The sequence below is a fragment of the Rutidosis leptorrhynchoides genome, chromosome 9, assembly GCF_046630445.1.
Source record: "Rutidosis leptorrhynchoides isolate AG116_Rl617_1_P2 chromosome 9, CSIRO_AGI_Rlap_v1, whole genome shotgun sequence".
Taxonomy (NCBI): Eukaryota; Viridiplantae; Streptophyta; class Magnoliopsida; order Asterales; family Asteraceae; genus Rutidosis; species Rutidosis leptorrhynchoides.
In genome coordinates, this window is record NC_092341.1 from 209369672 (window position 1) to 209383206 (window position 13535).

At 33.2% G+C, this 13535-nt stretch overlaps 1 protein-coding gene across 1 annotated transcript; it reads left to right on the forward strand.

The window, feature by feature from the left end:
* Positions 1 to 7763: 7763 nt before the first annotated feature.
* Positions 7764 to 9393, forward strand: LOC139867061 (shikimate O-hydroxycinnamoyltransferase-like). Its single transcript, XM_071855390.1, has 2 exons — positions 7764 to 8171; positions 8430 to 9393. The coding sequence occupies exons 1-2, from the start codon at positions 7764 to 7766 to the stop codon at positions 9312 to 9314; spliced, it is 1293 nt and encodes a 430-aa protein (XP_071711491.1). The 3' UTR covers positions 9315 to 9393.
* Positions 9394 to 13535: the final 4142 nt, after the last annotated feature.

Genomic DNA, 13535 nt, shown 5'->3' on the forward strand with positions numbered 1-13535 from the left:
TGATTTTAGAGTCAAGTCCAACACGACGTTTATCCTCAGCATCCCATCTAGAAGGGGTGAGAATAACCTCTCTGCCAGGAACAGCAGGAGTGTCAGCTGTAGCTGGTACACTACCAATAGTCTCAGTAGGTACAAATGGACCATCTGTGGCAATACCAGGCATGAGTGGGTCAATAGACTCAAGGTAAAGCATGAATCTTACCTTCCAAGTTTCATACTCATCTTCATCAAATTTGGGTAGTCTACTGGATGAGCCATTTTCAAGGTAAGCTGTATTAGAATATGCAACCATGAGAGAATTCAGATCCAAGATATTAATTATCAAGACTGAAGCTCTGATACCAGTTGTTGGTCCCTTAATAACAACAGGAGTATTGTAGAGGGGGGGTGAATACAATTTCTTTTAAAATAACTTAACAGTTAAACTCGATTAGTATTCAAGCATGCAAATAAATAGAGTCACAGGTAATTTTCAACAGTTATTCTTTATTAATTGAATCATAAAGAATCACAACTATCCTTGGCGGAATGATAGTTGGTTGATACAGATTACCTAGATTATAGCTAAGAGGTAAACTAACAGCTATTACACATTTTGACTCTATAAAAATAAACCCACACCACTAGTTGTTACAATAGTGGATACAATAATTTATAGTAGTCCTATTAACCGTGTAATGGTTCTATTGTCCACTGGTACATAGGATGTTTGTACTTGTGGAGACAACTATATCAGAGAGCATGCTCTCCTCTTTCCTCTTTGGTAGCTATTTGCAGGAACACTCCAATTCAGTTTGGCACCACTATTTGATTATACAAATAGAATGTTGTGTTCCCTAGGTGTTGACAAAGTATAAACCATGTCTGCATATGCGTTAAACTTATGCATTCCCACGTGGTCTTGTAAGGTCACTTGTCAGTCGCCGACGCGTGTCCTTTTCTGTTCAACTTTGTCTTAGACTTCTGTTGAATAGTACCATTGATGTAGACCACTCGGGAAACTACTATGCTTATAATGGAGCATAGCTGTCTTGTGTAGTAAGCTGCATTCCAGCTGTGCTGGTTCTTCATTGCTGAGCCACTCCATGTTCTTGATTTACTGAGTACACATCCTGTGCTAATTGAAGAACACTGTCTATCTTGTGCTGGTAGACTGAGCAGCAAACTAAACACTCGACACATCAAAATCTGCTGTCTATACATGAACAAACTTGTGCTGACTGCACATAACATTTTAGTGCAAATAAATTATAGTTTTCTCATAATTAAATCCTTAATTATTTTGGGGACTCAACAATTATTATATAAGGTGTGAAGTCGAATAGCTGCAAAAACAGATTAGAAATGACGAGGCTTCCTTGGGAATTCAAAGAAATCTGGGAAATCATAGAATTTTCGCTTCCCTACTTTCAGAGTGCGTATTTCAGCGGTAAGTCTAGGTTTTGGTTGGGGTTCAGGAGATGACATTTCTGTAGTATTGGTAAGACATGGTTGACTAGGTGTGGTAGTATCGGGAGCACTTGGTACAATAATTGTTTTATTAGTTTCTTCTTCTGGAATTTCTGGGTTGTCGATTATAGGTTCCTCTTCTGGTTCCTCTGAGAATTGCGAGTCTTCCAAAAATGCATCCGACTCCAGGTCATCATCGTCATCAGTTATATAGATGATTGATACAGCTTCCTTCAGGTCATCGTCGTTATTAGATAAGTCGATGATAGGTACTTTTGCTGGAGATTCAACTTCGGAGTCGCTGAATGTGATAATGAGATTGGTGCTAGAAGTAGACATCTATCACACATTAACTACCACATTAGTAATATACCACATAATATTTACATGTTATAATATTTAATTTTTGACCAAAAATGATAAGTAATGGTTTTCAAAAACAAGTTCGGTCAAAGTCCAGACTCACTAATGCATCCTAACAAATACCGGTCAGACACACTAATGCAATTTCTGGTTCGCTAAGACCTCTGCTCTGATGCCAACTGAAACGACTCGTCCATATTACTATAAACGCGATACGTTATTCATTGGTCCCATAGCGAGGTATTTGACCTCTATATGATACATTTCAGAAAATATTGCATTCGTTTCATAAAAAGACACACCCTTATTATACATAATGCATGTTTTAAACAAGTGGGCGATTATTTAAGAAATAATCCCCATAATACATCGGTTTCTAAATACTACACACGTGACATAACAGTCGAATATAATACATGATAAATGTTTTATTGAATGCAATACTCCATTTAAACAAAAGCATGAGACTCCATGCACAGCTTGCTTAGATAATGCAACAGCGGAAGACTTTCTTAAGGACCTGAGAATAAACATGCTTAAACAGTCAACACAAAGGTTGGTGAGATATATAGGTTTAAATCTAGCATCGATATAAATATAGACCACCAGATTTCATAGTTATAAATATTTCAATAAAGATATTCTATAAGTTGTTGAGTGCTTCGGTAACCATACTTAACCATAAATGTAGTATATTCTATTTATTATGAAATCTCCCTACACTGTACCAAGTGTAGTAATAATGAAGTACTATGCAACTGTTTACGATACTAGAGCGACTAGCCCGGTTGGGGTTGTCAAACCCGATAGATCTATCAATAGGATTGACGCTTACATGTTCTTACAACATGTAAATATTAGTTACCAAGCTATTAGGGAAGATATGCAATGTGGTACAACTCAACGTAGAATATATTTTAAGTACTTGCGTTCATGGCGTAAAACATAAAATGCATTATTCTCATCCCAAAATATTTTTAGAGTTTAAAAATGGGACTATATACTCACGGTAGTTAAAGTATATTAATAATTAGTTTTCAGCTTATTAAAAATATGGTCATCGTCCTTGGATTCACGAACCTATAACAATAATAATGATTCAGATAATAATACGACATGTGAATAAAATAAAACAAGTTCATAGAATACTTATATATTAATTTTTAACATTTTTAAGTTAGTAGTCCTTTGTTAGTAGTCCGAAATAGTCCGAAATGTCCAACAGTCCAATAATCGGTATATATATAATCTTAGAATTACCCCACAATGTATTGCATACGTATTGTCTTTGCATCAACCCAGAGACGTATTGTATACGCATTGTCTTAGAATTTATCAAAACGTATTGTATACTTACTGTCTTACGATTTATCAAAACGTATTGTATACTTATTGTCATGGAATGTACCAAGATTATTATATATATATATACAATCTCGAAATTAACTAAGATTATAATATTTTGTTATACTAATGATAACATTTCCAAATATATATAGGAAAAGTTAGCAAGGATATGGTTAATATAGTTTTTACAATATAAATTTCGTTCATACAACGGTAATTTTAGCAGATTTTGTTTTACTCGACAAATATTCATTACAACTCCATTTAAAGTGAATCAAATTGCTATGGTTTCATAATGAACTTTAGTATTTAGAACTAAACTGAAAAAGCAGTGGTTTATAGTCGGAGTTACAGGTTACAAGTCATATTTGAAAGAGGTAGTCATTTCCGTCGAAAAACGACACTTTAATGACCATTTTGAAAAACATACTTCCACTTTGAGTTTAACCATGATTTTTGGATATAGCTTCATGTTCATAAGAAATATCATTTTCTCAGAAGAACAACTTTTAAATCAAAGTTTATCATAGTTTTTAATTATCCAACCCAAAACAGCCCCCGGTTTTACTACGACGACGTATGTTCGGTTTTACGGTGTTCTTCGTGTTTACAGGTTTTAAATCATTAAGTTAGTATATCATATAGATATATAACATGTGTTTAGTGTATTTTAAAAGTTATGTTATAAGGATTAACTTTGTTTGCGAACAAGTTTAGAATTAACTAAACTATGTTCTAGTGATTACAAGTTTAAATCTTCGAATAAGATAGTTATATATATATGAATTGAATGATGTTATGAACATCATTACTACCTCAAGTATAGTAGGTAAACCTACTGGAAATGATGAGAAAATAACTTGAGCTTCAAAGGATCTTTGATGGCTTGGAAGTTCTTGAAGCAGAATCATGACACGAAAACAAGTTCAAGTAAGATTACTACTTGATTTAAGGTAGTTATGTTTATAGGAATTAAACCAAAGCTTGGATATGATTATTACCTTGATTAAGAATGAAAAGTTACTGAGATTATATGGAAGTTCTTGATCTTTGATGAGTAGTTGGATTGGATTAAAAAAATTGGAAGTAATCTTGCAACTTCTTGATTCTAGGTTGTTTTTATGACGATTAAAGCTTGTAATTGAAGCTAAATGATGGAGAAAATACTTGGAGATGATCAAGTATGAAGTTAGGAGTATTTTGAGAGAGAATTGAGAGTGTAAGTATGAGAAAATGGAATGAATAAATTGTGTGTATGCATAAAAACGTTTTTAGTTTATAAAGAAAGAAAAGATTCCTAATTTTGTTTTCTTGCTAAATAATTCATGCTACTTGACAAATGGTTGGTTCCACATGTTCCTTAATCATTTAAGGCTGCTAAGGAGCAGATTTTTATTGGTATATACCAATAGTAAATACATCTAGAAGCTGGCTATAATACGAGTGCAAATACCGAGCGAATATGAGTAGAATTCTTGCTGAAAACAAATGGGAATACAATTGTGATTATTTTTGTTAAGTAAGAGTGTTTTGATATATGTATTGAAGTCCTTCAAATGTGTATTAATACATCTTAATACACTATATATATATATATATATATATATATATATATATATATATATATATATACATTTTAACTGAGTCGTTAAATCATCGTTAGTCGTTACATGTAAGTGTTGTTTCGAAACCTTTAAGTTAACGACCTTGTTAAATGTAATTAATCCCATTGTTATTAAATCTAATGGGATGTTAAATTGTTATATTATCATGATAACATAATGTGTTAATATATCTTAATACGATATATAAATATTAAGACGTTATTACAACTATAATCGTTACGTATATATATCGTTTCGAAATCCTTAAGTTAGTAGTCTCATTTTATGTTTATAGTTCATTGTTAATATACTTAATGAGATACTTAATTATCATTTCATCATGTTAAATATCTATATAAGTTCATATATATATTATCATGTTATTTACAAGTTATAACGTTCGTGAATCATCGGACAAGTTGGGTGGTCACACGTTTACATAAAATTCCTTTCAATTAATCAAGTCTTAAAAAGTTTGATTGCTTAATATGGTGGAAACATTTAATCATGTAAATATTAATATTGTTCAATATATAATCATGGAAAAATCCGGGTCATGACAATTAATTAGTTTGGGCGCGGTTTGTGCTTGAAAGTGCAATGGGTCGAAATTGCACTAAGTGTCGATTTGAGTTGGTTTGTAAATTCACTCTAAGTGTGTTGTTTGTATTGTGATAATGGAATATGTACTTTTCGTTGGCGAGTTGCGGATTATTCGGTAGCACTCTTCAAGACGATAAAGTGAGTGTTAATATCCTATGTGCATATGTATGTGTAGGATGGGTGCGGGTCGGGTGAAGTGGTTCTCAGTTATAGAGTTTACTTCACATATAGGTGGATTTGATGGACTTGTCTATAGGTCCAATTGGCACGGTTGTGCGTTTTGGTTGACCACCTTTGGCGAGGTGCACACTTTGTGTGTACGTTATCACATGGGCTTGTGATGTGGATTTATATAATCCTGATGGCGTGGGATTGGTATTGAGTTGCGGTTGAGTAACCCCGATGATGTGGGTTTTGATTTGGGAAGTGAATCACGTGTGGATGCGTATTCACGATGACGCGTGTAGTTTCGGTCATCTTATTGAGGTAGTGGTCTCGTGTGGTGCGGATTCACTAAGGCTCGTGTAGTTTGGCCAACCTCGATGTGTTGTGGTGGTGATGAAGATAGTAGTCTCGTGTGGATGCGGATTTACTAAGGCTCGTGTAGTTCGGCCAATCTCCATTTGGTATTGGGTTAAGGGGTTAACCTTGTGCGTTTTACGCTTTATTGTTATATATTTTGTCGTATTGTTGTGATGTAGCTAACCCTCCGGGTGTAGCTTGATGGCGTTGTACATATCGTTGATGGGGTACTTTTTTGTTGATTTATTAGCTCGATGTTTAGCGATCGTATGGTATGCTTAGATTAGATTGCCTTTATGCATGGACTCCGGTATGTGCTATTTGATTATTATTGTGTGGCATGTCCATATTATGCATATATATGTATGTAGTGTATTTTCACTCACTAAGCGTTATCTTACCCTCTCGTTGTTTACATTTTTATAGATTTGCATGGAGGCGGTTGCTCGGGTAAGCGTGGGAACTATTGGACTCGCGTAGTTTGATTTAGAAGACGTGCTTTTGGATTGATTAGGATTGGGTAGCGTATCCACAATCGCCATACTCGGTCTTTATTTTGTGTTAAAATCATGTGGTCGAAACTTGTATTTTGTACGAAAGTCGTAAAACGGCCGATGTGGGCCCGGTGTCGTAAAACTCGTTTTATTATTGGAACGTGTTAGTTTTATCTAGTATTATATGTTGTGAATAGCGTTTCGTCTAAAAGTGTCGGGAAGTGGGAGATCTTTAAATGAAAATTAGAAAATTTGGACAGCAAGCTGTCAGGCCTTGTGCGCGCCGCGCACATATGGGGTTGCGCGCCGCGCACCCCTTCTGTATAAAAAAAATATATTTTTTGCGTATTCGGTTGGATAACGGGTTGGGTCGTTACAATGTTGATTTCAAGGCATCGAAGTTTGCATAATTTATGAACACGAGGAAAAATTCGTGTTTATTAAGCACGGAAAAATGGTATGAAATAGTCGGTAAAGCAAAGAAACGTTCAGAACGAATTGAGTTGTATCTAAAAAAATATATTTTGCAAACTTAATTACGAGAGTAGTAACGAGTCAGGCTACGTAAGTTAGGACTAGTTTTATTTATTTTTTATCTAATCGTATTATTAACTTTTATTTATTTTAGTTTTCTATGTTTTAGGACCGTAAATTATTGAAATTTTCTATTTTTTAAACCTTTAATCAATATAATTTTCTATTTCTAGGACGTTTAAATTAATGCAATATTTTATATTTATTTATTTAAGTATTATTTTTATTTATTTACTGTATTTAAATAATAATTTATATTGGTTAAAGTTTGACATGAGTGTGTAAGATAAAGAGTGGCTAGTTAAAAGAATGTTAATGTTTTATGTGTTTATGTGATACTGATGTAGAGGACATAAGTTTTACTAAGAATTGTTAAGATAGGGAGTACTACTCCGTATTAACTTTAACCATGAAGGTTGAACAGAAATAGGAAATGTTTTTAAATAAGTATTATTAAGTAAGACTAAGATTAAGATGCAAAAACATAAAGTAGGAATTAGTTTTCAATTATAAAACATGAGTCATACAAAATGATTATCCAGTGAAGTTGTATTTAATTATATTTTTATATATATATTATATATAAACCAAACAAACAAAATAGTCAATGGGAAAAGAAAAGTTTATATCATATTTATATAAATAAGTCATGTAATTTTCTTTATCATGTATATTATATAAACCCCTCCATCGATCGTAACTTATCATAAATCTATCAAGTGGTTCTCTTCAAAGGTAAAAAGTTCATATCTTAATTAATTCCTTCATTCCAATGGAAAAGAAAGCTGAAAATGTTCAATAATTAATTATATATTTTCCTTTGGTTAATTAAGCAGTGTACGTAAAGATGAAGATCACGATAAGAAAATCTACAATGGTGAAACCAGCAAAGGAGACACCAAAGACAAGGCTATGGAGCTCTAATCTTGACATGGTGGCCCCAAATGTTCACACACCTAGTGTTTTTATCTACAGGTCCAATGGATCACCCAACTTTTTCGATGCCAAAGTGATGAAAGAGTCTCTAAGCAGGACTTTAGTTGCGTTTTATCCAATGGCGGGGCGAGTCATAGAAGACGAGCATGGCCGCATTGAGATTGATTGTCAAGGACAGGGCGTATTGTTTGTAGAAGCCGAGTCCAAAGGGGTACTTGAAGATTTGGGTGACTTTGCACCGACGTCGGATTTCAACAAACTTATACCCGTTGTTGATTACTCACTACCAACCGAATCCAACCCCATACTCGTTTTGCAGGTACTTATACATGGGGTTAGATAACTAGCTACATTTTTTATTCTTTATTTTACTCACTGATCATCAATTATGACTTGTTTAATTGTCCAATTTTTAGCTTCTAATTAACATTACCAAAAAATTAATAAGCAGTGAATCGAAATTGAATCATTGATAATCAATTAGTAGCGCAAATGAAGTTAAATTTATAACCATCATCATCCTAAACTAGTTTTAGCTATATGATTTAATGAATTATGTTAATGTTATTTTGAGCAGGTAACTCATTTTAAATGTGGGGGAGTGGTATTAGGAGTTGGAATGCAACATTATGCTGCAGATGGTACAACTGGGGTCCACTTCCTCAATACATGGTCTGATATGGCTCGTGGTCTTCACATAGCCTTACCACCGTTCATAGACCGAACCCTACTCCGTGCTCGAGACCCACCACAACCCGCTTTCAAACATGTTGAATACAAGCCGGCTCCACCATTGAAATCGCCACTCAAATCATCTTCAGATGAAATTGTTGACAAAATTTACAAGCTAACACGAGACCAGATAAACATGCTCAAGGCAAAATCTAAAGCAAATGGCAACACCATCAACTACAGCACCTACGAAATTCTATCAGGTCATGTTTGGAAGTGCTTGTGTAAAGTTCGTGGTCTATTTAGTGATCAAGAGTCGAGAGTTATCATCGCCACAAGTGGTCAGGGCCGCCTTCAGCCACCATTGCCACCTGGCTACTTTGGGAATGTCATTTTCACCACCACACCAATAGCAAAAGCTGGCGAAATTCAATCAAACCCTAGCTCTTACGCGGCTGGTATAATTCATGACTCATTAGTAAAGATGAACAACATGTATCTAAAGTCAGCAATCGACTATTTGGAACTACAACCCGATCTTAAGAATCTAGTTCCTGAAGCCCAAAAGCTAAAATGCTTTAACCTGGATATAACCAGTTGGATTAGCCTCCCTATTCATGATACTGATTTCGGATGGGGTCGGCCTATATTCACAGGACCTGGTGTTGCAGTAGCTGAAGGCGTGAGTATCGTTCTACCAAGCCCGATAAAAGACGGTAGTTTATCTATTGTCATTGCACTTAAATCAGAACACGTGGAGCATTTTACCAAGCTAATGTACGATTTTTAATTACTATTCCATATCTACGTTATACATATACGTGTGTTATGTATCTTTGGGCAATAGACCCGTGTACTATACTAGTGTTGTTACACCCTTATCTACTTCCAAAATAATGTACTCCATCATATTTGCTTATCTATACATTGAACCAAAATTATGCCATTTGAAACTTGTTTATTGTGCTTACCTTATGTATTACTAGCAGACCAATATATAAAATAGATAGATACAAAGAATAATTTTTAAGTAAAACTTACTTTTAACATAAGAAAAAAATAATCATATTTATCTAACTATCTTAGCTTATAAAATTGTTATAATTCGAAATTGTTTCATAGGGTTACTTGAATAATTGAGTTGAAGGGTTTATAAGACCTTAGATAAGGTACTTCAATATGCTTTTGCATTGTTTATAATTTATAACAACAATAATTATAAACATATATAATTATATAAATAGGTATATGTACTCATTTCGGGTTGTTCAAATGGTCATCATGACTCTTAGTGAAGCTGAAAATCTCGAGTTCGATCTTTGACACCATAAAACATCTAAGGCATTCTCTTGAACTTAATTAGATATCACTAGAGAAAGAAGTTTTACCCGGCATTAAGGTGACGTCTGGGTTCCCGATGTTCGAGAATATATATATATATATATATATATATATATATATATATATATATATATATATGTGTGTGTGTGTGTGTGTGTGTGTGTGTGTGTGTGTGTGTGTGTGTGTTGTATTTTATTTTTTAAATTATACATTATTATTTTTTATCAAAGGAAAGTGTGTTGTATTATATATATATATATATATATATATATATATATATATATATATATATATATATATATATATATATATATATATATATATAGGGGCAGGATCAATGGTGAAGTAACCAATCGGGGGGAAACGGGGAGAAGCAAATTTTTTTTTTTTTCATTTTTTTTTTAATTTTTTTTTCCGGCATCAAGATCACACGAAAATATGAACATTTAGAAGAGACACTTCGTGATGAATGTTATTATTTAGGCGGGAAAACGATCGACAAAAATAACATTCAAGATAATATTGTTCGTGAAGAATATGAACGTTTTTTTTTCATGTTTTGTGAAGTAAAATTTAGCCCGCTTTAGAGTTTAGGGTTTAGGGTTTAGGGCTTAGGGTTTGGTGTTTTGGGTTTATTCCATAAACCCAAAACACCAAACCCTAAACCGTAAACCCTAAACCCTAAACCCTAAACTCTAAACCGTTCGTGTTAAAAACTCAATCTAAATCCTAAATCTAAACCCTAAATCTAAACCCTAAACCCTAAATTTCTAAACCCTAATTTCTAAACCCTAATATCTAAACCCCAATAGCTAAAACCTCAAAATACGCTTGAAAAACACGATAATTGTTATATATTATTTCTTCGAGCGTTTTCCCGCCAAAATAAAAACATTTATCACAAAGTGTCTCTACTAAATGTTCATATTTTCATCTCATCTATAATGTTCGTGAACAAAGTTTTTTCAAAAAACGAAAGAAAAAAAAAGTTTTTTCTTCCCCCGCTTTCCCCCGAATGGTTACTTCTAGGGATGGCAATGGATCGGATATGGATCGGATGAGGCCGTATCCATATCCATTTATTTTTTTTTACTTTTCATCCATCCATATCCATATTCGTCGGGTGAAGCGGGTTAATGGATAATTATCCATATCCGTTTAAATTTATTTTATTTTTAACAATTATAAGCGGTGGTTCACTATATACGATCAAAAGTAATATTTTTAATAGTTTATGCGACCGAAAGTCACATTTTACTAATCTATATAACAAATATTCAATAGATAACCTATTAAACGTGTAAAGATATCCACATGTAAGTTGCTTACTTTTAGTTAAATGAAATCACATTTGAACCACCAAAGTATGATAAATACATTTGATTATATAAACAAAACAAAATATAAGAAGAAAGTTATATTTTTAGAGAAAATATAAAGAAAGATGAATATGAATATAATTAATAAAATATCACTACATAAATGATACTAATTTGAGTGATAAATTTATATATTTAGTTATTTCGGGTGAAAGCGGGTTCATCCATGGATGAAATTTTTTCATCCACATCCATATCCATATCCATTTAGATCGTCCATATCCACGAATAATCGGGTGGATCGGATGGATATCCACTGGATCGGGTATCCATTGCCATCCCTAGATACTTCCCTCTTGATCTGATGATGTAGCGTGAGGGTACGAAATAGTATTATTTTTACTAGGAAATACTACAAAATATGACACAAGTTTTATTAATTTACGGATGGGATATACCTAAACCTTGCTACAACACTATAGGCAGTGTACCTAATCGTAGAGTAGTGTAGTTTTTAGTAAGTCCGGTTCGTTCCACAGGGATTTACTAAGGCTCGTGTAGTTCGGCCAATCTCCATTTGGTATTGGGTTAAGGGGTTAACCTTGTGCGTTTTACGCTTTATTGTTATATATTTTGTCGTATTGTTGTGATGTAGCTAACCCTCCGGGTGTAGCTTGATGGCGTTGTACATATCGTTGATGGGGTACCTTTTTGTTGATTTATTAGCTCGATGTTTAGCGATCGTATGGTATGCTTAGATTAGATTGCCTTTATGCATGGACTCCGGTATGTGCTATTTGATTATTATTGTGTGGCATGTCCATATTATGCATATATATGTATGTAGTGTATTTTCACTCACTAAGCGTTATCTTACCCTCTCGTTGTTTACATTTTTATAGATTTGCATGGAGGCGGTTGCTCGGGTAAGCGTGGGAACTATTGGACTCGCGTAGTTTGATTTAGAAGACGTGCTTTTGGATTGATTAGGATTGGGTAGCGTATCCACAATCGCCATACTCGGTCTTTATTTTGTGTTAAAATCATGTGGTCGAAACTTGTATTTTGTACGAAAGTCGTAAAACGGCCGATGTGGGCCCGGTGTCGTAAAACTCGTTTTATTATTGGAACGTGTTAGTTTTATCTAGTATTATATGTTGTGAATAGCGTTTCGTCTAAAAGTGTCGGGAAGTGGGAGATCTTTAAATGAAAATTAGAAAATTTGGACAGCAAGCCGTCAGGCCTTGTGCGCGCCGCGCACATATGGGGTTGCGCGCCGCGCACCCCTTCTGTATAAAAAAAATATATTTTTTGCGTATTCGGTTGGATAACGGGTTGGGTCGTTACAATGTTGATTTCAAGGCATCGAAGTTTGCATAATTTATGAACACGAGGAAAAATTCGTGTTTATTAAGCACGGAAAAATGGTATGAAATAGTCGGTAAAGCAAAGAAACGTTCAGAACGAATTGAGTTGTATCTAAAAAAATATATTTTGCAAACTTAATTACGAGAGTAGTAACGAGTCAGGCTACGTAAGTTAGGACTAGTTTTATTTATTTTTTATCTAATCGTATTATTAACTTTTATTTATTTTAGTTTTCTATGTTTTAGGACCGTAAATTATTGAAATTTTCTATTTTTTAAACCTTTAATCAATATAATTTTCTATTTCTAGGACGTTTAAATTAATGCAATATTTTATATTTATTTATTTAAGTATTATTTTTATTTATTTACTGTATTTAAATAATAATTTATATTGGTTAAAGTTTGACATGAGTGTGTAAGATAAAGAGTGGCTAGTTAAAAGAATGTTAATGTTTTATGTGTTTATGTGATACTGATGTAGAGGACATAAGTTTTACTAAGAATTGTTAAGATAGGGAGTACTACTCCGTATTAACTTTAACCATGAAGGTTGAACAGAAATAGGAAATGTTTTTAAATAAGTATTATTAAGTAAGACTAAGATTAAGATGCAAAAACATAAAGTAGGAATTAGTTTTCAATTATAAAACATGAGTCATACAAAATGATTATCCAGTGAAGTTGTATTTAATTATATTTTTATATATATATTATATATAAACCAAACAAACAAAATAGTCAATGGGAAAAGAAAAGTTTATATCATATTTATATAAATAAGTCATGTAATTTTCTTTATCATGTATATTATATAAACCCCTCCATCGATCGTAACTTATCATAAATCTATCAAGTGGTTCTCTTCAAAGGTAAAAAGTTCATATCTTAATTAATTCCTTCATTCCAATGGAAAAGAAAGCTGAAAATGTTCAATAATTAATTATATATTTTCCTTTGGTTAATTAAGCAGTGTACGTAAAG

Coding starts and splice junctions, on each gene's coding strand:
- LOC139867061 (XM_071855390.1), top strand. CDS start 7,764: ATGAAGATCACGATAAGAAAATCTACAATGGTGAAACCAGCAAAGGAG. Junction 8,172..8,429: donor ACCCCATACTCGTTTTGCAG/GTACTTATACAT, acceptor TATTTTGAGCAG/GTAACTCATTTTAAATGTGG.